Source organism: Zonotrichia albicollis, chromosome 4, assembly GCF_047830755.1.
Source record: "Zonotrichia albicollis isolate bZonAlb1 chromosome 4, bZonAlb1.hap1, whole genome shotgun sequence".
Lineage (NCBI taxonomy): Eukaryota > Metazoa > Chordata > Aves > Passeriformes > Passerellidae > Zonotrichia > Zonotrichia albicollis.
The window spans coordinates 37,812,804-37,835,015 of NC_133822.1; the positions used below are offsets into that span (position 1 = coordinate 37,812,804).

The 22,212-nt window shown below is 41.6% G+C and overlaps 2 protein-coding genes across 6 annotated transcripts in view; both read right to left on the bottom strand.

Annotated features, from left to right (window-relative positions):
- Positions 1-2,759: 2,759 nt before the first annotated feature.
- On the bottom strand, positions 2,760-20,090 carry GAS2L3 (growth arrest specific 2 like 3). Of its 2 annotated transcripts, XM_074539553.1 has the most exons (11): positions 19,980-20,090; positions 17,072-17,124; positions 16,180-16,306; positions 14,792-14,838; positions 13,654-13,822; positions 13,148-13,266; positions 12,300-12,441; positions 9,694-9,757; positions 8,889-9,027; positions 7,935-8,042; positions 2,760-7,225 (listed from the first exon to the last, which is right to left on the bottom strand). In XM_074539553.1, the coding sequence occupies exons 4-11, from the start codon at positions 14,807-14,809 to the stop codon at positions 5,864-5,866; spliced, it is 2,121 nt and encodes a 706-aa protein (XP_074395654.1). In that variant the 5' UTR covers positions 14,810-14,838; positions 16,180-16,306; positions 17,072-17,124; positions 19,980-20,090; the 3' UTR covers positions 2,760-5,863. The 2 variants fall into 2 exon arrangements, with proteins under 2 accessions (XP_074395654.1, XP_026653828.2); XM_026798027.2 differs by lacking the exons at positions 16,180-16,306; positions 19,980-20,090 and having other exon boundaries at positions 17,072-17,229.
- Positions 20,091-20,877: 787 nt separating this feature from the next.
- Positions 20,878-22,212, bottom strand: part of NR1H4 (nuclear receptor subfamily 1 group H member 4) — a 36,283-nt gene continuing 34,948 nt past the window's right edge. For all 4 annotated transcript variants that reach the window (XM_005480718.3, XM_014271095.2, XM_074539554.1 and 1 more), the window contains one exon: positions 20,878-21,736. In XM_005480718.3, the coding sequence (XP_005480775.1) occupies positions 21,498-21,736 (239 nt within the window). In that variant the 3' untranslated portion in view covers positions 20,878-21,497. The remainder of the gene's footprint in view (positions 21,737-22,212) is intronic.

Consider the following 22,212-nt stretch of genomic DNA (forward strand, 5'->3'; position numbering starts at 1 on the left):
AGGCTGCAATGAGCTCTGCCCAGAGCCTTCTCTCCTCCAGGCTGAACAACCCCAGCTCTCTGAGCATGTCTTCATAGGAGAGGTGCTCAAGCCCCCTGATCATCTTCATGGCCCTTCTCTGGCCCGGCTCCAACAGCTCCATGTCCTTTTTTGCTGAGGCCCCAGAGCTGAGCACAGTACTCCAAGTGCTTCATGTATGCTAGTGAAACAGTCACACGTATCCATCTGAATTACAGCTTTCTCTAAACCGTGAATATTTGACTTCACAGACCTAACACGTTACTTTTCCACACCAGTGTAAATGAACTGTGACTTAAGGACCCAAGTCTTGGGGAAACTCATGGGGTTTTAAGAAGGAAATCACAAAGAGACTTATCAATATTTTTCATTAAACAATTAAATCTAGCAGACATTCTTATGGCCATTGTCATGTACCTCAGCAAAAATGCTTCTTCATGGATATTTTTGTAAATAATTTGACCTAGCAAAATATCCTACTACAGCTAAGAGTGTTTTAAAATCCCGACTATACAATTGTGTGGTCGGAAAAACCTCCCAAATCTAATGTATTATACTGGAGTTTAATTCCAGGGCTATAAATCCAGACAAAGATATTTAGTTTGATTTTTAAATAAACTCATTTTGCTGCTCTTTTCTTTGGATGCAGCAATAAATAACATCACGGTACTTCAAGGGTGAATGCTGCAATGTGTACACAGTAAAAGCAATTTATTTTAGTTTTATTTCACAGGTGTCTACAGAGCAGTGTATTCAGCAAAAAGGAAAAAAAGCTATGAAGCAGCATATTGTTCATCAGGATGACACATCACAGTAATTATTTCTGTTCTTCTGGGAATATAGGTTCTGCTACAAGGCACTTTTTGTTACAGCAGCAGTGCTTCAGAAAAGTAAATAATAATAATGCTTAAATAAAAGTTCAGCAAATTAGAAGATTCTCGACCTGAATTTCAACAATTACTTTTATTTTAAAACGCAAGAGGTAAAGTATAGCTTTCACTGTTAAGATGCATGTAACTGACTTTAACGTGGTTCTTATGAGGTGCCCTGAGTATTTTGACAAACACTAATATATTCCATTTTTCCTCAGTGAATGCACCTAACAGGGTGCTTGAGGAAGCAGGCAAGTTTGGCTTTGTTTAATAGGACCTCAGCTTTGCACAGTACTTTCTGACTCAGCACTATAGGCCAATTTTACTTCAAAGTTCTGTGCTGCAATCTTACCTTCTAAAAACTCTTAGCACAACAAATCTGTCAATACTTTCTGCCTAGCTACATTCTTTGGAGAAATGGCCAGCTGCTCCCATCCTGTAAGGGTTTTCTTCCATCTGGAACAAAATACTTCACACAAAATGCCATAATAGCTTTGCTTTAGACATCAGTACCCCTCCCCAAGTAGAAAGTTGTCCACTGCTGGCACTCCCACCAAGTGACACACCTGAAAGTTCATTTCTCAGTTAATGGGGATTGCTGGCTAGCTAGATCTGAACTGTGAGCACATCTCACCCCTCAAATATTTTAATGCTTTATTTTTTATTAAAATGTCAGAAAGGTATAAGTGTTGAACTTATCCACATTTCAGACAATTTAATTTTTCAAAACTTTTATTAAGGAAGTATCTTCAATTTTGGCTTTTAAAAAACAATGAAAAGGAAGTCTTCAAGAATGTACGTGCACGAAATGAAAGGGTCTTATAGCATTAAATGTCTCTTGCATTACTTATTTCATGCCAAATCTGGATTTTGCTAGCTAAAGGTTTTATTTGAATCAAAGAGAAAAGTTTTGTCTGTGCATTTCCAGAAAGGGGTTTACATTGTCAGAGTAGTTTCTAGAAAATTACCAGATACCAGATGACCCCATAGAACTCACTCACCTAACAGATTTCATTTTCCCTGTTGGGAAAAAGAAAAGGAGCTGCCTAGTTTGATGTTCAAAGTTATGGGTGCTTCAAGTTTTAGAAAGAAAACTGCCCTGAAATTTACGAGGTAGATAGATAGATATGATTAGAATATGTAAACTAGGGTTAGGATACTTACCTGAGAAAATCTTGGACTGCCTTTGCATTTTATGGGCCACCTGTAACAGCATCTCTTTAAAAAAACAGCTGCAACTAACACCTATGCAGAGCTTGGTCCTGTAGAACAAGGATGGTAGATGCCACTTGCACATTCTTACTAGACACAGCTGAAGTGGAAGGGTCAGTCTGTGTGATTAGGCACCAGCACCACACTGCCAGGAACTGAAGACACTTTGGAACAGCAGACAAAGGTAGGCTTTAAAAGAGTTTAAAATAAATAGAATAGGGAAAGGGGAAAAAAGTTAATTAGGTGGTTCCAGTGAGAACATCCAATTCTCCACCCAACAAAACTAATTAAATTTCTGTCATTAATGGAAACAGACAGAGAGATCTTCTGTTGACAAGATATAAGCAGGGAAAATATGGCACACAGATGATTTATATTTCAAGTAGAGCTGCAAACACAACTATTTGGTATATCTGAAACTACTTAGGCTCATTCCTAGATGAGGATGCCCCTTCCCCACAATTAGTCACACTGACAACAGGGTCAGAGTAAAAATGTCTTGAACTCCAAACAAAGCAATGGATTAGACTCAGCTATTTATGCCAGAGATGGAATCTACTATTTATGTGGTGGCAGAGGGAAAACATGAGCCTTCTGAAATGCATTCTTTTTCCTCCCTGCAACAAGATGTCAGGAGAAGAAACACGTGTGCATATAAAAAGGTGCAGTGTATGTTTATTTTAAATAAGTACTCATACAGAGGACATTGATATCACATGGAGAATTCAGTCAGATTATCGCTCCAAATTATCTTTCCCTCATAAAAGGTAATATAAACTGAAGATTAGACTTGCTATTTGGCAACAATCATTGTAAAAATAGTATCCATTTCCATTAGGAGGTACTTTGTTACACTTTATTCTTGGCTCACCTCATGTTACATGACTATGCAGCTGGCGACAACAATTCCCACAGAAGCTGGATCACACTCAAATACATTACTTTTATAATAAAACCAAACAAGTCTACCCATGTGTAACTTTAGATTAGCTTATTAAGGTTTCAACTGTAACAGTTTATGCATTTTTATTTCAATTTTGAACTTTAAAATTCAGTTTATTGCATGACATTATATATGACAAAGACGAAGCCATTTGCTTAATTTTCTCTGTAGTTCAGAAAGGCAGAAGTTGCCTGACACCATGATCCAAGAGCCTCAGTGTTTAAATTGATGCTAAGAACTTTGTAAATGGTTTAAAAGATCCTGTGGGTTGACCCCACTCAGAAGCCAAGTACCTGTGCCCACCCCTCACTCTCCTTATCTCTCCTCCACCCCCAGCAAGATAAACAGAGTGGAGCAGCAAAAGCAAAACTCACTGGCTGGGATAAAGAGTTTAATGAATGAAGAAAAGATATGAAAAGTAAACCACCAAGTGATGCAAAGGCAATCCTTCACTACTCCCACAGACACACTGATGCCCAGCCAGCTGGCAAACAACCACGTTAGAAGCCACACAACCTGCACGCCCTTCTTTCTCTACCGCTTCCTTCTTTTTATTGTTGAGGGGATGCTTTATGATATGGAACAGCCCTTTGGCCAGTTCAGGTTGGCCAGTTCCCAGCCATGTCACTCTCAATCTCCTGCTGTGGGGGTCAGAGCAGGAAAAAGAAAGACTTGACCCTGGAAGGGTTGTTCAGCAACAGCCCAAATAACAGCACGTTATCAACATGGGCTTAGATTTTAATCTAACACACAGCCCCATAGGGGATGCTATGAAGAAAGTTAACTCCATCTCGTCCAGACCCACTACAGAAAGAAAACCCCAAGAAGTCAGCTAATCTGCATGAGATATATCACATGTAACTCACCATTTGGAAGCCCAAAAATAAAAAGCAAGTCATCTACTGTAAAATGCTTTCAGCACATGAAGCCATGTGCCAGATTTATCAAACCTGACAGGAAACCACTATAGTCAATGCTCTGCCTAACACTGCAGCAGTGGCTTTGACCAGCGTACATTTAAAACAAGCAAGCCCAAGGCCTTCCCCAAACATACAACTTTGTATGGGACCCTGTGGGACTTGTGTCAATGTTATCAAAACAGATCTCTTTTCCTCCTACAGTTTGGATACTGGCATCTACTGCTTACTCCCAGCAGGTTGTGAGCAGTACTGTACAGTAGATATGCATAAATAGAATCATAAAATAAATAAAATAAGCTAACAAGGTGCTCAGAAAAGCAGCTCTATAACTCTGCCACATCGCATGAGAACTCAGTTTACGATGTTTGTTTACTCTAGTTCCAGGAAAAAAAAAATACAAACCAATTAAAATAAAGCCCCTTAACAACAGAAACTATATATTCCATGGAACTCTTCTCCTTTCAAAAAGACTTCCCAACTCCACCATGCAGGAGTCTTGATGGCAGTGACATCCACTCCTGCCCATAAATAGACTGGGAATGGAGGGCAGAAGTGATGGCCTGCGGAAAACACCAGTGTGTCTTCAGAGACCTTCAGAGCTCCTCAGAGTCTGGAGGGACAAGTGTTCATTAACCCCAAAATAACCCAAACAGCACTACTCCCAAAGACAGTAGTTCTCAATCTACCATGAAGCTCACTCCCCAAGGGTAAAGGTGTTGAGCACCACGGATGTTTAACTCACTGAAAGACTTCAGGAGCTGGGTGTAAACAGTGCATAGCTTTCTGGCACTTTAAGATGTTTAAAGGCAAATGCAGGCTATATTCCTCTTTGGGAAACTATTTCTCACCTCCAGAGTGATACAGGAGAGCCAGGAAAGAGGTGTCCACAAACAAAACAAGAAAGGCCCCTGCAGACTAGAGTGCCAACAAAAATTAACCTGTAGCACTGAGAAAAGTATTTAGCAATTCAGTCTTACATGCAAAGGCCACTCCTGCAGAGCAGTAAAGCTCTGCTAGAACAGGTCAGTGCTTGCAGCTCAGTGCTGCTGCAGCAGGAGCTGTTTTGGGGCTCCAACCCAGGAGCAGGAGCTGATGTGGGGCTCCAGCCCAGGGGCAAGTATCTGCCCTAGAACTCAGAAACATCCCTCCACGCAGCAAGAGCTTTCTAAGAAAGCTAGTCAGATTTGAATATGGACTAAGCAAGGTTATCTGCCCAGGGTTTTAAAGGTAGCATTGCTCACTGGAGAGTTCTGTTCTGAATTTGAGAGGCTAAGGCACAATGAAAGTGAGCAATCAAGGCCATGATTATTGGTGTCCAATTTAAACCAAACCAAGCTCCACTTCCAAGTGAGCTGAATCCACTTTAAGGCATATGGGGGGCCACAATGAACACTCATACCAGCATCTGTCAAATCTAAATAGGACTAGAAAATTCTTCTCTTTCTAAAACATGTGACCTAGACTGGGTTCAGGGATACCAGTGAACCAAACCCACATTTTTGTTTGAGGTATTAGACATTTTACAGCTTGTGCACAGCTCTGTTACTTGCCACACACCTCAATGCAGATGTGCCAGAACCACCAGAGTTCTGCTGCAAAAGCATCAGCCTTAATTCCCCTTTCCTCTCCCACACTTTTTTGCAGCAGATCAAGGATATTTGCCATTCCACAGCGCCACACAGCAAGTAAGCTCACTTCTAAGCATATCCAAATAGAAGTTTCTAAACCGCAAAATAAACACAGTTCTTACAGTAAGTTAGGCAGCAAAAGGCATGTTATACCTAATATTTCATATTAAACATAGTGTTATTTAGCTTTTTTTCCTTGACCTCAGTGTAGCAGTCACAAGAGACCCTTTTGAACAAGACAGGGACTTCCACAGAAAGTAACAAATTAGTTTACTTTCTGGGCTTTTTAGTCCCTGTCATAACAAAATAGTGATCATCTTGCCCGCTCTTCATAAGAGGAACTTTTGATGCACCAGGTGTTCCTTTGTTACATGTCTGCTCCTTTGGAAGTGCCTTCTTGACTGCTGGGGCCAAGTTTTTGTTTGTTTGCAAGTTTTTGGTTGAATGCTGACCTTTTGTGGAAGGCTGTGCTGGCTTTTTGGTCACTGCTGCTTTGGCTGAAGTTTGAGGAAGCCGTACAACAGACAAAGGTGTGCGTTCAGCAGGTTTGGATAAAGAGGCTCCAACCTGAGGGGGATTAGTGCCATTTGGCTGCTTGCTGCCAGCTGATGACACATTTTTGCTTGTAGCTAACAATGGAGGTGGTGACTTTGATGCTTTGCTAGCGGCAAGGGAAGGTGCAGAAGCGGAAAGTTTTAGCTCAGAAGCAGTTTTCAAGTTTCTTGCTAGGTGAGAAGTTGTTTGTGGGGCTCTCAGAGGATGCTGAGACCCTGCACCTGAGATTTGAATATCGTTTTCAGGAGGTTTTGCAAGGAGTTGCTGGGAATGTGCAAACTTGGCAACAGTGCGCAGATTTGTAACCGGCGGCCGAGCAGCCCTGGGAGCAGCTGAATTCACCTTGGTTTTAGTGACAGATGCAGGTCTGCATTTCGCAGGGACACACTTCTGCTTTGAAGTGGCTGTTCCAGCTGTCCCAGACAAAAGAGATTGTTGTTTTTTAGAGGGCGAGGGGGCACGATGGAGCGCTGGTGCTGGGGAGCCCTGAGGAAGGGCAAATTTCCCCTTGGTAGCATCGGGGGACCAAATACGTTTGCGCAACGTTTCAGAGGGAGCAGGAGCTGTCCTTGCTCCTGCACGTGAAGAACTTTTGCTTCCAGGCTGTGAAGGAGCAGAAGGTGAGTTGCATGCAGGAGACTCCAGTTTCTTTGAGGTGCCAGGTTTGAAAGGAGACTGCACACCTGTTGCTGAGGACCCTTGTAATTTGGACCTGACTGTGGATGACTTGCCAGTGGAAGATGGGGTCACTCTGGGTGATGCCAGGGCAGGGGACTGAGGACGTTTAGCTAAAGCCTTCTTGGCACTGGCCCCAAGACCTAAAACAGGAGCAGGAGGTTTTGATGGCTGCTTTTGAAACATATTGACAGCTGACATTGGATTCATAAGAGGAGGCTCCTGATTTCTAGCTGACAAGCTGGGGACACTGTCACTGGTGACCCCTTTCTGAAATGCCAGGATTTTTTGTTCCAGAGTTGCAAACTGAAGCACTCGGCATGGATCATATTTGAGCAGAAAACCTTGAAGAGTGTCCCAGCCTCCACCAACACGTACCATCACATGCTTGCCATGTAGCATCTGAGAATGGGGAAGAGGAGCAGAAGAAAAAGAGAAATTCTTAGCTTGTTTTATTTTTCTTCATCTTACATTGCCACCTATTGAAACTGACTAAAAATAGCACTTCCTTTCTTACAGAGAAACATTTCAAAATAGAAATTCCGTGATAAAGAAGGATTTTGCTTCCCAATTATTTTATCAGATAGCTTCACCTGCATAGGTAGTAATTCTGTGTCAGGAAATAATGGAAAAATCTTTACAGAAGACTTTTAAACCATTCTGTAAGAATCTTTGTTTAGTATGCATAGTTCTGGGCATGGGTTGAATTTAAATTATGTCCTTGCAACACAAACTCTTATGATTGCTGACAAGAGTACTAAACAACCCCACAAATTATAAACCCCAAGAATCTAGGTTTTGAACAAGCAACATTCTCAGGATATTCTATGGCATTTTCCTTATTTATGTTGCAAGTCATTACTGAAATTTTAGAGACACCACAGAGAAACATTATCTTAGTTTAGTGTGGTTGTAAAAATCAATGTTTGTGGATCAAAGACCTAAAGAATAGAGTAATTACACCTATTTAGAATAAGGGATCGAATGTCAAGTTGTCCCAACCTAAATAATTCTGCAATTCTAAAACAACTCCATAAAAATGAGGTATTTCACTTAAAAGCATTGCACTCCCCAAAATAAATATAAATTGGAGTTCTTAAAAACTACTTACTCGTATGAAGAGTATTTTATCTCCCAGCCTATAACGTCCCTCTGACAAATATTCAATTGAAAATCGATGGGAACAACTGCAGGGAGGATCTTCTGCTATATGTTTTACCTAGTTATTATATTGAAAGCATTTATCAGTATTTTGACAGAAGCACAAGTTTAACCATCTATTGAGTTAATCTTCTATTAAGATGGAAGACCCAAGAAGGAAACAACTGAAAAAAGGGGAAAAGGAGTCCCCAAAGAAATGCTGGGTTAGAGGAGATCTGCCTCTAAGAGCCACTGAGAAATGCAACAAATTGGAAGGGTGGGACTATTGCCAAGAAGTCAAAATAGTGAGTTTCCAGAGAAAGTGAATCTGGTGGCTGACATTCCCAAAGAAACAGAATTTTTACATTACAACACAGAGGACCTTTAAAACAAATGAATTTTTAAGCAGAATAGGAAAATTGTTCATCATTTCCTCTGGACCAGTTTACAAGCTGTACAAATAATTTCCTTTTCTGGATACATATTCATTTCCAATTGGTACAGCTACAGAAGTGTGATTTAAAACTTTTCTTTCAAAAGACTTTCATCAAACCCTACTTTAACACCTGATGAAGTTTTATGGAAAGATCAAATTGAAGAGCAACATTTATTGCAGTCATAGAACATTGACACCAGAAAAATTGAATGAGATCATTTCTTATACTCAAAGAAGCAAGGAAAAGGAAGAGGGGAAAGGAAATCAATGTAGGTTGTATGCATTCCAAAACATATAGAACAGCATTTTAGTTATATTTTCAAAACAAAACAAAAACAAAATTGATTAAGAGAGGTGCATAGCCTTCTGTTTGAAGAGGCTCACACATATTAGATGAAAACCAGCCTGTCCATACTGAGACAGATCATACAAGTTCAAAACGAAGAGTTTAAATTAAAGCCTATATCCCACTAAGCAAGTAGCACTTACTGCCTCATGTAGCTCCCCATGGTGACAACATGACTTTGGTGTGCTAAGAGGTGATGGTGGCCCAGAGGTCATCAGCAGGGTTTCCTCTAGCTCAATTTCCTTCTCTAGTTTTACAAGTACAGGAGGTTCAACTCCATACCTCAAAGACCAAAGCAGAGTGTTTAATTACTAATTTATTAAAAAAACCAAAAAGAAACAAATGAAAACAAACTTGTAAAATTATAATGGCTCGACAGACAAGGACATCTGAATCAATCAGAGGAGTAATTGCCTTGATAATCTAAAAGAAGGAGCATCTCTGAGTTTCTAGCAGAAGCCCTTCCTAAGGTAGCCTTGGTGTTACCAGAGGATACAGTAAAAATACTGCCAAAACTATACAGTTGAGGTCACATCCAATTTAGATAGATTATCTCAAAGCTTCCAGCTCTGCACTAGACATAAATTAAGTCTACATTTAGATAATAAAGAGATACCTTGCAAAAAGCTGAAAAATTGAAACCCTTAGAATTGTACTTAATGCCCAGTGAGCTGTTCCAAGAGGTACACATTATTTATAGGATGAATGTATAACTTAAACACAGCTATAGAAACCAGCATGGTACAGCACCTCTCCAAGGAAAGAGTCCAATAAATATTTGAAAAAAACATTCTTATTGTACGAAGGTCCTAGAAAAGCTACTCATTACTTTTTGCACAGAATTAACATCACTTGACAGCTGCAAATAATGTCCTAACTTTGTCTTAGCTTTTACTTAGTAGGATGTGTCCTTCAATTTCTTGTTGGGAGCATGTGTGGATCACCTACCCGGATACAATGCGCCCAATTTCCAGCAGACAAAGATACACTTGTCTTGGATCCTTGTGCAACACTAAAAGGGAAGCGAATAAAAAGGACTTATAGTTCATATTTATTGCAGGAGGCCTATGCAATTAGGTACAGCCAAGAAAAGGGAAGATGAGGTATGCAGGACTATAAATTTCCCATCATCCTACCCAGAGGCAAGGTACATTATCATTGACAATGCACTACATGCTTTACAACTCTAATTTTTTATTCCATAAAATCTTTAAACCCATCCTGGCACTCCTGAAAACACTCTTCCTAAGAGAAATGTGTTTTATAATCTCATTTCTTGATGAGAACAGGAAAGAAAGAGACGCGAACACTTCCCATTCCCAAATGCAATATCACAGCCTTAAAGATGAAGAGCACTTAAAAATGACAAAAAGGAAAATACACAGATCTGGTCATGCTCATGCCTACAGACACAGCTAGGTACATGCACTCTGGAGGTTATTATCCACAAGAAGATACACTGCAAGGGCCCCAGCTCACAAGTGGATGGCTACACAGCCAGTCAGCCTGAGTGGTTTTAAACCTCTGCTGGGAAAGAACAATCTGGGTGACTGTTACCAGTTCGGTAAGCAACAGATCTTTTCTTATCACTGCTTCAAAAGTTCCAGCTCTATCTTTACAGATGAAATCCAACATCCCTCTGATATCAATTTGATATTTGAAGTGCCTTTGCTTTAAAAGTGTTTCCTAAAGTATAGTCCAAGTATGAAGTCAGATTTTCTGATGATGTTTACATCATCTACTCCAGTTTCTAAGTCTGCTTTTTAAAAGATCTGATTATGAAGGGTAAATCTAGAACAGAAAGTTGAAAAAGCCATAATCTCAAAGCTACTTTTAGAGGCCAATTAATCTCTTTTTTAGTGTATGTGCATGTGTGTGTGTGAATTTGCCAGCTGTAACAAAAGTGTTTTAATTTGCTTGAGTCCAAAAGGGAAAAATCCAAATATACCCCTAGCAAAGATCAAGACATTTGTTTTGGCTTGATGTCAAAGGGCACCCCACAATGCCTACTCTTCATTTCTGCTGTCTCAGCAGCCTCTTGATTTATTTCATTCCCAATCATCTATACTCTTCAGGAGGTGCTGCTATATGTCCCTGATGGGAAAAAGAAGTTGTCAACTTATCGTTCCCCTGTTTCGTTCATGAAGAATGGCTTGAAAGACTGATGAAAAACATCAGTGGAAAGAATGTTTCATCTAGGAGGCTGCAAGTCTGCTCATTTCAACTGCCAAAAAGGCTCACAGAAGATATTTATGCCACAAAGCAAGCTTGTGTCAAGAGTTACAGACTTCAAAACACTTCTTTGCAATGAGTGAAAGCCACAGCACTAGGAAATCATGTCTGCTTATCACAGGGAAGCTAAACAGGTTCTAGTTACCTGTCCACTTACAGGAACTAACACGTTTAAGCAATACGATTCATACAAGGAAATAAAAAAAAAATTAAAATATTCTTGTAACTCAGTTCTACTCTGTATTTCCTGGTACTGAAGAAAGATACACTCACTAGTTAATCAAAATTAAATATGTAAATGATGGAGTTTTCTCAACTATTTTAAAAGATGACTTATCCAGTAGAGATGCATGGGCAGTCCAGCCAGTATGTAAATAGCATTTAATTAACACTAGTGCTAATTAATAGCATTAATGGAACAAAGATTTCAAAATACAGTAAATACTATGACAATTTCATACAATTACTGAAAACAAAGATAGTTCTCAGTTTTTTGCTAGTCTGCTGACAGGCAGATATTTTTCTTACTAAAAAAAAAAAAAAAAAAAGCCAAACAACAAAAAACAGAATTTGGCTTGCCATAGAAAGTCTTGTATTAATTAATTTTTACTGACATAATAGCTGGTAGAAGAGCATTTCCTTATTTATTATGTGATGAAAGTACAATCCTCGTAACTGGCCATCAAAAAAAATTTATTCCATCGTACCAGTCTAGAAGATGCTGTACAGCACCGGTTGTGCACTGGGGCAGGCATACTCTTGGTAGGTAATATTTATTTTTATAACTATCTTATAAATGGGAAAATACAAATGGTTTAGAGTAATGTGTCCTGAAGTAAATGTTAATTAACAACAGGCTGTTGCCACTTCAGACACAATGCCCTGATGTTGTTACCAAATTCAACCATCTTGAATGTATTATTCTGAGGGATTTTTTCAAGAAAAATGAGCTGTAATACCAAATAAAGGATCTTATTGTGAGTTGACTCCATGGCCCTATGGTCTTCCCACACACAGAAAGTGAAATGACACTTTTCTCCTATTTCTCAGTGGTTCTTTTTACTGAAGAAAAACACAGCTCTCAGCCCCCACTTAGTCCCACACAGTAACTTTCAGAAGTTTGCAAAAGCTTGCAAGTTATATTAGTCACTGAACTGATTTTTCAATGCTTGTACTCGGACACAGCCTTAAAATAAATAAGAGCTTGCACGACACATGCAGAGTCAAGAGAAAAAGTTCAAAAGTCTGTAACAAGGCATCTCCCTGACCAGGTAGTGATTCACACAGAGATCAAAGCAAATTTAACAAAAAGAGAGAGCTACCTAAGCCTTCAGATTCAAAGAGGTATGTCTCATCAACTCCAATGGCTCTACACCAGTTAAGAAAGTTGGCTGTATTATCTCTGGCAAAAAAAGATCCTGATGGAGCATCCTTCTTGCATGGAACTTTTCTCATAGGAAAATTCTGGCAAGGGAAGAAAACAAAAAGTACATTGTACACATCAACAATGCCAACAGATTTCAAAGCATATTTTCAAAGGAAAATACACCCTAAATTCAGAGTACAGAAACAGTTGTAACTATTTTGTGTTCACCTCACTATGTATTCCACAAAAAAAGCTACACTAATATAGAAGGCATTCTACTTTATCATTGTGAATAGTCACTGAGTGAACAGTCCTTACTTTGTACTCCAAAGTAACAGAGACTTCTTGAGATTCACATTTCAGCTAAGCGTTGCCTCTCAATGGAAACACTGAAGCCCATCTGCAGGTCTGGATACTTTTATGGCTGACCTGTACACCTGAGTTCAGCCATCACTTTCTGGCATAAGACATATCACCAAGTGCCAATGGATATCTTAATAACAACCTTAGTAACAACCACACTGGCGTCCGGGGAACAAACTCCAGACTTGGACTAGGTCCTCCTCTGGCAAGATTTTTACTGAAAACAAACCAAAAACCTAGTAAAGACCTTAGGATGTGATTAACAAAGAAAGCAATTTATTGGATGAGTTTATCCATCTATAAAGCCACTTTGCTGTTAATCAGTCTCTGGATACACAGCGTACAAAAAACTTCTTTGGGAAGCCTCACTCACCTGCTTTTCCTGTAACTACTACTTGAGATTTAGGACTTTGTATTTTAAAAAATCATTATAAAACTCACCCTTAAGTTATTTGTGCTGCAACATTTTTCAACTGTGTTTTGAAGAACATCAATCAATTGGCAAAGCAGTACCCCATTATCAAGTTCTTCTAGCAGTTGCTCTGCTTTGACTTCCATTCCTTTAAGAAAAAGAAGGTCAATAATAAAGTTACTCCATGAAGGTAAAGAAGTTTCATATGAACTTAGAGGCAAATCAAACAGCATTCCAGTGTTAAAGACTGAAAAATAGAAGAAATATACAAGTAAAGTAAAATAAAAGATTAATTAGATTTCAATTAGACTAACAAGATTCATAAATATAAATTAGAATTATTAATTGTGCAACCCTTAAGAGGTGGCAGCTAATAAAACTGAAATCAAAGCATATATTTTAATGCAATTCTCCCAGCCATTCAAACTTAAATACACCAGCTCTTAACAGTACTATAGACATTACACACCAGTGCTGACTAGAACATTGGAAGTGCTTTGAAATTCATGAGAGAGTGATTTATTTTTAAGCTCACCCAGCAAGCCAGACAGCCAAATGGAGAGATCTTCCTGCATGGGCACCAAAGTGGCCTCGTGCCTCACAGATATCCATTGGTCATAGAGGCACACGTCTGCCAGACCCGGCCCGTGCCTCGGAGTCAGGGGACTTCGGGGACTCAAGGGAAGCTCGTCTCCAAACCACACCTGCAGAGGGTTCCAGTAAGCTGAGGACAGGAGGCTCCAATATTTGCAGTCAGATAACAAAAACTTGTGCTTCTGAATTAGCCTGAAGAACTACTATTCAAAGAGTGTTCACTTCCCTTTCAACAGATATAGCAAACCTGCAGAGCAACCGAATGGTTCTGCTCTTGTTAGTAACTCCTGCATCAATATACTCTGCATTCCTTCTCTTGACTGCCTTGGATTTAAAATTACATACTTGCCTGAACACAGAAAAAAGACAACATGCATTAAAAATGCTTCGGGTTTTATAAACTCAGCACATTTTAAGTCACGAAATCTGCAAATTATCATATAATTTACTACTGATTTCTTAATCAAATGTTTCAGAGGCATTTTTTGCTCAAATCATTAAAAATTATAGCATTAAAAGAGGAAATGTTTCCATGCAAGGAAGTAACACATTTCTTGAACACAAATACTTAGCAATTCTCTTCAGAACTGTGTATCTTGTAAATGAAAGTTAACTTACACTTCAAGAAAAGGACCACACTGAAATTTTTGAAGAAAAATTTCCAGATTTTTTTCTGAATAATTTTTAACTGAATAATACCAGAATCTTTCTGGTATTCTTAACTAGTTTCCTTCAGGTCAGTGTGTATGTAAAATACATTTATTTATTTATACTTAAGTGATTAATTAGAATAAAAGGTTACTAAAAAAGCACTTCTTAATCATGATGGAAATATTTCAATCTCAGGCTTTGACTTCAAAAGCTTAGCTAACAGCACTAAGAAGTGAATGGGTCATCTATCTGATAAATAACAGTGGGTTATCCTTGTCACATTGCTTCTTGTAAAAGGGGAAAACCACTGCTTTTTTTTAATCAGAGGTAACTGGGGAATATAGTATTTTATCTTCTTCAGGGTAGACTTTTGTATTAAAAAGTATTATACATGTATTCAGGATTTAAGCACTTCAAAAGGCATTTACCTGAACTGCATTCTGCATGGTCACCTGCTTTACATTAGTTTCTCCTCCTGGGGAAAAATAAGAGATTTTTATTACAGTCTCTCCTGCTTTCACAAAAATCCTGAGGAAAAACACATCAATGCTGTTTTGGAAAAATAAGAATGAGCCTAATTGGAAGGGAAGGAGAAAGAGGGAAATATCTTAGTAGCTGAAGTTTTGATCCAGTATTCAGTCAACTTCAGCTCTCTGCCCTTAGATAAAAGTGCAGTTATTACAACAAAAGTAGCAACTAACTTTGTATGCACAAACAATGCTCCAAAGTTGGCAAGATTTTTAGGAACTGTATGACATTTATTTTGTCAAAGAATAATGCACATTCAAAGCATTCTTGGATTTAACACTGTTTGCTCTGATTTTTCCTTCCAAGTTATCACAAGTGCATCTCATACATGTGTGCAGACAGATATATGCATCCTGAGTTTACATTAAATACTTGGAATACCATGAAAACCTTGAAACAAAGAAATAATTTTGACAAATAAGATCTTCTCTAACAGAATCTTAGAACGGTGTGGGTTGGAAGGGATCTTAAAGATCATAAAGTTCTAGCATAGACAAGTGAGAGAAATCAATATTTTTATAAATCTCTGTTGCAATTGTGACTTTGCAGGCAGTACGCATGCACTAAGTTTTCAACAGAATGCTGCAAACTATTGCAGCAACATAGTTATCAGTTCAAATCCCTGGCAAAAGGAACATTAAGGGAACTTTAGATACAATCCAGTCTCTTTCTCTCCTGAAACCCACACTGTATTTTCCAGCAATACTTTCAACCATGGGAAAATCCAGCGCAGCACAAGCTCTACACTGGGCTAAAGATTACTAAGTCTTTCCTTGGAGGCTCCAGGACTAAAGATGTGCAGCATTGCCAGGTTAGCTGCATGCATGTGTACAGAGGCTATTTCTCCATAATCAGTTCCAGTGGTATTTTACAATGTCAAAAAGTTCCTATCTGCGTCTTGAGACCTGTTAAAAACTATTCATTTGCTCTGTTACTCAATAGCTGCAATAAAATTTTATCTTACTGATTCAACTGAAAACCAGATTGCAGACATTATCAGACATTTTTAATTCATCTGTTTTAATTTAAAATTAAGTATTTTTCCTCTCCTGTCCCAGATATTTAGGCTTTGTATGTAGATGGCATCTTCTCTCCTGCACAACCTGGCCTTCCTATGACAAAAGACTGAACAGCTCATCACAGAAAACACAAATCTTGTAAAAATTCTCACCTTTCATCCTACATAGAAAGCAGAACGGTGTCATTTTCTCCTCCTTGCTCCTTCCCACTGCCTTAAACCTCACAGACTACGTGGGACCACACGTATCAGGCATTTCAAAATACTTACCTCTACGACTGGCAAATGAGCAACCAGTTTGGTTTCAGGTGAAGACACTTCCTTGTACCAGGACTGCTAGCACTTTTCAGACCTTATCAGAGACACTCCAGTGATATCTTTCCCCTTCCTTTTATTTCTAGGGAAGGAAAAAAAAAAAAAAAAAAAAAAAAAAAGAAAGAGACATCCTCTCCTTGATGTCATTTTTCCTTCTATGAATGAACAAGGGAAGGGAAGGGTATATACCAAGCATTACTAATGAGCATGTTATGCTTCCCACAGCTTTGTCCAAGGGAATACGTTTTCCTTTGGCATAAGAAAGCTATTGTCCTTAGAGAAGCTCAATAAGAGGCTTCATTGATTAAAAAAAAATAAATAAAACAACAGCAGAACAGCCAGTAGAGAAGCTGGTCTCATTAAAATAAGGAGTTCCATATAGGCTAACAAGAGCTCTAGCATATTAACTGCCAAGGGAAAACAAAAGACAGCCTAATTCACAGGGAGCACTCAAAACATGAACAAAGCAAAATATTCACACTGCAGCTATCACAGGAATGCTCAGCATCTGCAGTTTTGTGGCATGCCTAACAAAAACTAGTCTTGCCAAAAAAAAGGAAAATAGGAGATTGAAGAAAATTGTGGCACTTCAACTTCAAGAGCCTGATCTTCTAAAACAAGTTAATTTGTAAGCCCATATGTCAGAGCTCCCTAGAAAGCCAAAAGGCTTCACTTATTATCAGGGCATCTGAAAAACACTCAACAAAAACCCCCTCTGATGATGTGAGCTACAGCACATGAATTTTGAGCTGAAAAGTAATACAGTAACAATTGCTCATTTTCAGGTGCCAAACTGTTCAGCTCAGAGATTGCAGGGAATACAGATCAATGTAGCCTTATCACTTACTGTGAGAGGCACAGGATGAGAAGACCCAGATCTGCCACCTTCAAGTCGTCTGCCTGTAAGTGTGCAGAAGGTGCTGTGGTGAGGTGAATACTGCAGTACCAGGCAGAGTCATAACCAAATCTGACTTCTTCTAAAACCAGTTGGGTTCCCTGCATCAAAAAGCTGTACATAATGAATGAAGTAAGTATCTGATACTGAATTTTGGCTGCTCCAGATAGGACTGCATCAGTTTCTAAACATGCCAGTTTTATCAGCTCTCATTCAACAGACATTTGGTGTTCAGACACTGAAGTTTGTGAAAGAAAGGAGCTCAGAATAAAAGTACACTGTAACACATCCCCCGCACAGCTTCAGGCCGTGCCATTCTCATTTCCAGGCAGACCTTGATACCCTCAAGGTCCCTTGGGACTGAATTAGCCCATCACAGTAGAAACAATTCTTTTAATAATTCTTCCCCTTCCTCCTACTGTTTCTGGTGCTGTTTCTTCCCTGTTTTCCCCTCCCTACTTCACCCCTTTAGACAAGGAAAACACCAGAAACGTGAGCTTTTCCCAACCAGGGGGCAACGAGCCCAGTTCCAAGCTCAGTAAGCACAGAGATCCCCCATCAACCCCACTTTCAGAAAACCCCTCTTTTTTGCTGGTACTTCTGCTGCCAATGGCTCTGTGGGACAGAAGGAGAGGAGCTGTCACCTAGCCACACCTTGTAGCTGGATCAATAGAGAGACACTGGTGGTCAACCACAAATTATATACTAGGAGAGGCAAGAATTGCTTTCAGCTGGTTGAGTGCCAAACCTCCAGTGACTAGAGCTATGGATCAACACCAGGTAAGAGAGATGAGAAAAACATCCCTACCTATTGACATGTGGCATAGGACAGGCATTCCTCAGGAAAGGGGGTGCAGACACACCCTGGACATGACCCACACAGACTTGAGAGACCACAGTTTGCCTCTGCTCTCCAGAGAGATGCCCAGCACTTTGCCCCTAGACACTCTGAGAAACAGCAGAGTCAGCAAATACTAAAGCACTTAACACAAATACTTTAGGGTGTTAACACATGCTCTTAGATACTCCATGAGATAGCCTGCTTAGGATCAGCTGTATCAGGATGTATGGATCACTCAGGGGGCCCCAACCAGCAGGATGTGCTACACTAATTACAACCCTTTCTGTAGCCCAAGATGATCAGAGTCCAAATCCCATTTTACTTGACTGGACAGTTTACATGTAAACAAACAAGCAAACAAAAATCCACAACTCTACAGATAGCTAAAACATCGATGAAGCAGCCATTGACCTAGCTTAAGTGGAACCCAAAGGGATTCACAGGCTCATTAAACTGCCTTCTGTTAACAGGGTCATTAAGAAAACACTTGGGTAGAAACGCTTCCACATCTTCACCCTATATTTAGAATATATAACATCATCTTCTACTCCATCAACACCCAAAAGTAGTCACAACAGTCTAACCCAGAGCAACCGGCTTAGTCTTGACAGCGCCTACCAAAACTCATGTTTATAAACAGATCGAAATGAAAGAAGCTGTCATGTCAGTATCTTTAGAAACATACCACAGGATAGTCAAGATTTTTTTACAGACACATCTACCAACATGCAAAAGAAAAGGGGTAGGCACAAGAGACTGAACGGAGCGCTACTCCATCACTACAGCAATTTCAGAGCCTTTTTGTTGCATTACTGAGTCAGCAGGAGCTCTGCTTCCCTGGGGAGGCCTCAGAGGCACGAAAGAGAAAGAACCAGACTGGTCAGTCCGAGGTGATGGGCTTTAAGGTGGCAACCAACTCCTTACATTAAGGCACGCTGACTGTTCTCCCCAGAGACTGCCTCTCCACACCTGTCAATGGAGCGCACACAAGCAGAGGCAGCGAGCACGCTCTCCCCTGGCCAAATGGCAACAAAGGGCCCGGGTACACCTGTCAGAGCAGAGAAATCCACTTGATATCAGGGAGGAGCACTTCGTCTCAGCAGCCGCCATCTCCGCAGGAGACATGCAGACGGCTGCTTTCCCACAGGAGCATCCAGTTTGGGCAGAGGCTGGTTAACACCAGACACACTGCCCCGGCTGCTCCCTCGCACACACAGACAGGCAAGTTCTTCTCTCCCTCCCATTTCTAACCCACACTTCTTCCAGCAAAGCATTTTTCGGTGCCCATTTAGCTGGCTGCTGGCTGGCCACAGTCAGGAGTAGTTTATTATTACTTAAATACAGAATCGTCTATTATTCTGAAAGATCCACCCGGTACAATTTCAAATGCACAGGCCAGTTGGGCTTTATAGCTCCCAAAGGAATACATGTACTTTTTTCCCATGTCTTGATCTGACACTATGCCAAAGGTGACACACAGCATCCCTGGAACACGGCCAGCTTTTGGGCAAAGAAAGGAGCCAGACGCTTTCCGGCTTATTAAGCAAAATGAATGAGTGTTTTAGCCAAGAGCACTGGGGCAAATTTCCTACAGAAACAGCACTGGATCCTCAAACGCCTGCGTAGGGAGGAGACACTGGTTTGAAGGCTGTTATGCAGAAACTCTCCCCTCTCTCTTCCCCAGGGTAAGTTTCGAGGCACTTCTCTTCCGACACCCGTGACTGAGACGCTGGATGCACGGCTGCCGCTGGACGTGTGACCGGGCCGGTGGCAGCGAGCGGCTCCGCCCAGCACCGGGCTCTGCCGGAGCTTCCCGACACGCGGGACCCTCAGCGCTGTCCCTGCAGCTCCCGACCCCCGGGTGCCGCCGCTCCGGAGCTGCGCGCCCGGGGCACCACAGAGAGCGGGGCTCCGCCTCAGCGCCCCCCTGCCCGCCCGGCCCCTCAGCGCCCCGCACCACCCCCGCGGGCAGGGACCGGGCCGCCGCCACCCCCCGGTGCGGGCTGCAGTCACACCCACCGCTCTGCCGCGCCGTGCTTTGCTTTGCCTTGCCGTGCCGTGCCGTCCCGTGCCGTGCCGGGCTGTTCCTTGCTCTCACAGCGCAGCGGGCGCCGCCGCGCCGGCCGCTCCTTTCGAAAGCGCCAATCGGCGCCGGGGGCGGGGCCGTGCCCGCCGCACCTGGCTCAGAGCCGCACCACCGCCCCTCTCCCGGGACAGCGGCCCCGGGCTGGGACACGGCCCGGGGCTGGGACCCGGCCTCCGAGCTGAGACACGGCCCCCGGGCTGGGACACCGCCTCCGGGCTGGGACACGGCCCCCGGGCTGGGACACCGCCGTCGGGCTGGGACACCGCCTCCGGGCTGGGACATCGCCTCCGGGCTGGGACATCGCCTCCGGGCTGGGACACGGGCCCCGGGCTGGGACACGGCCCCCGCGCTGGGACACCGCCGTCGGGCTCACCGCCTCCGGGCTGGGACACCGCCTCCGGGCTGGGACATCGCCTCCGGGCTGGGACACGGGCCCCGGGCTGGGGCACGGCCTGGGGCTGGGACATCGCCTCCGAGCTGGGACACGGGCCCCGGGCTCGGACACGGCCTCCGAGCTGAGACACGGCCCCGGGCTCGGACACGGCCCCCGGGCTGGGACATCGCCTCCGGGCTGGAGCACGGCCCGCCTGCAGCCCCGGGCGCTGGAGCCGAAGGGCAGCCGGCGTTCTGCCCGCAGCACTCGGCACAGCGCTGCCCCCGTCGCTGGGAGCGGAGCCCGGCACCAAGAGTCCCCCCACCCCGGCGGCACCCGCACCTCCGCGCACAGCGTCCAGATACACTTAACTGTCCCACGGGTGCTGCCGATGGCATTTTTGAGAGCTATTAAACACCAGCAGTCAAAATAATAAAGTAAAATAACATGTGACGGACTTTCACAAAGTAAAGATACTCTATAATTTTTACTTCGAAATAATAATGCAATGGAAGTTACATGTTATATCATTAAAAGAGTTTTTGTGTGTATGTGGTTTTTCTCCATTACATAATTTTTCATTTTGTGAAGAAATAACATCTTGCACACCTTAACATGAACACATTTCAGAGTTGAACAGCAAATGACTATGACATTAACCATTTCAGCTGGTTTATTACTGTAACAATCTGGAATATATTCTTTGTCAGAGGTAAAGAACAAAAAAACACTGCAATGAAAAATTATGAATGGAAACTTAAATTTCCCCATTTCTTCACAGAGGAACAGTTACTGCAATCAGCTTAATTGCAGCAGGAATTAATTGGGTTCCTCTGAAGAGCTGGTGGGCTCTTTCTGGTCAAGGGGTATAAATACAGAAAAAGTTATACTCACATGTCTGATAGCTATACAATATTCTGTGTATAGTGGACAAAATGACTTTTATGAATCCATGGCATGTTTCTATAAAAATGCAGTAAAGAAAATGTAATGCACCGTGGGAATTTCTCTATGAGAATAAGTGCTATGTGGTCCTTTAAAAAGATAATTCTCCTAAAATAAAATAAAGAAGTATCCGTCACTGCACATCCCAGATCTCACAGAGGAGAGGTGTGAATTTGTGATCATTCACTCTCCATGACATCAGCATCTCTGCGTGGTGATGGTTAAATGTCCGTAATTCTGTGAGACGGCCCAGAAGGCATGCAAAGTGTTGAGGGTTATCTGGATGGTGAAGTTTGCAGACTTTTTGTAGAATATCCAGCAGTGGTTCTTGAAGCCTTTCCACAGAATCTCTGTCCTTTATGTATTGTCGATCTGATTATGGTTTTAAAGAAAAGAAGTGATTAGCAAATATACACTCTGATACATTGCAAATATTTACACTGATAAGTTAACATAAAAATATTCAAATATTTACACTGGCCACTGATATTCATACCTACAAAGAATCTTTTTTTTTTCAAATTAATATGAAATAAAAATGTTTAATGCTCTATTTTTGCATAAAATTAGGGTTTTCATGTAAGCTTCCCACTTCTAGCTAGAGAAAATTTTTAACCTTCTTAAGAACTGAACTGTTTTAACTCTGCAACGTTTCACTGGAGTTCTGTCATCATCCCTCCATACTCTGGTTCTGCACCAGAATATGTCATAAAATGCATTTCAAAAGCTGAGCAACACCCTAAGATCTTGGAGGTGTAGTACTCCTGGGGAATTTAGCCAGAAGAGTGCAAAAGCAGGTCACCAGGGTGAAATCAAACATCTTCATCCTCAGATTAAATTTCCTTGTT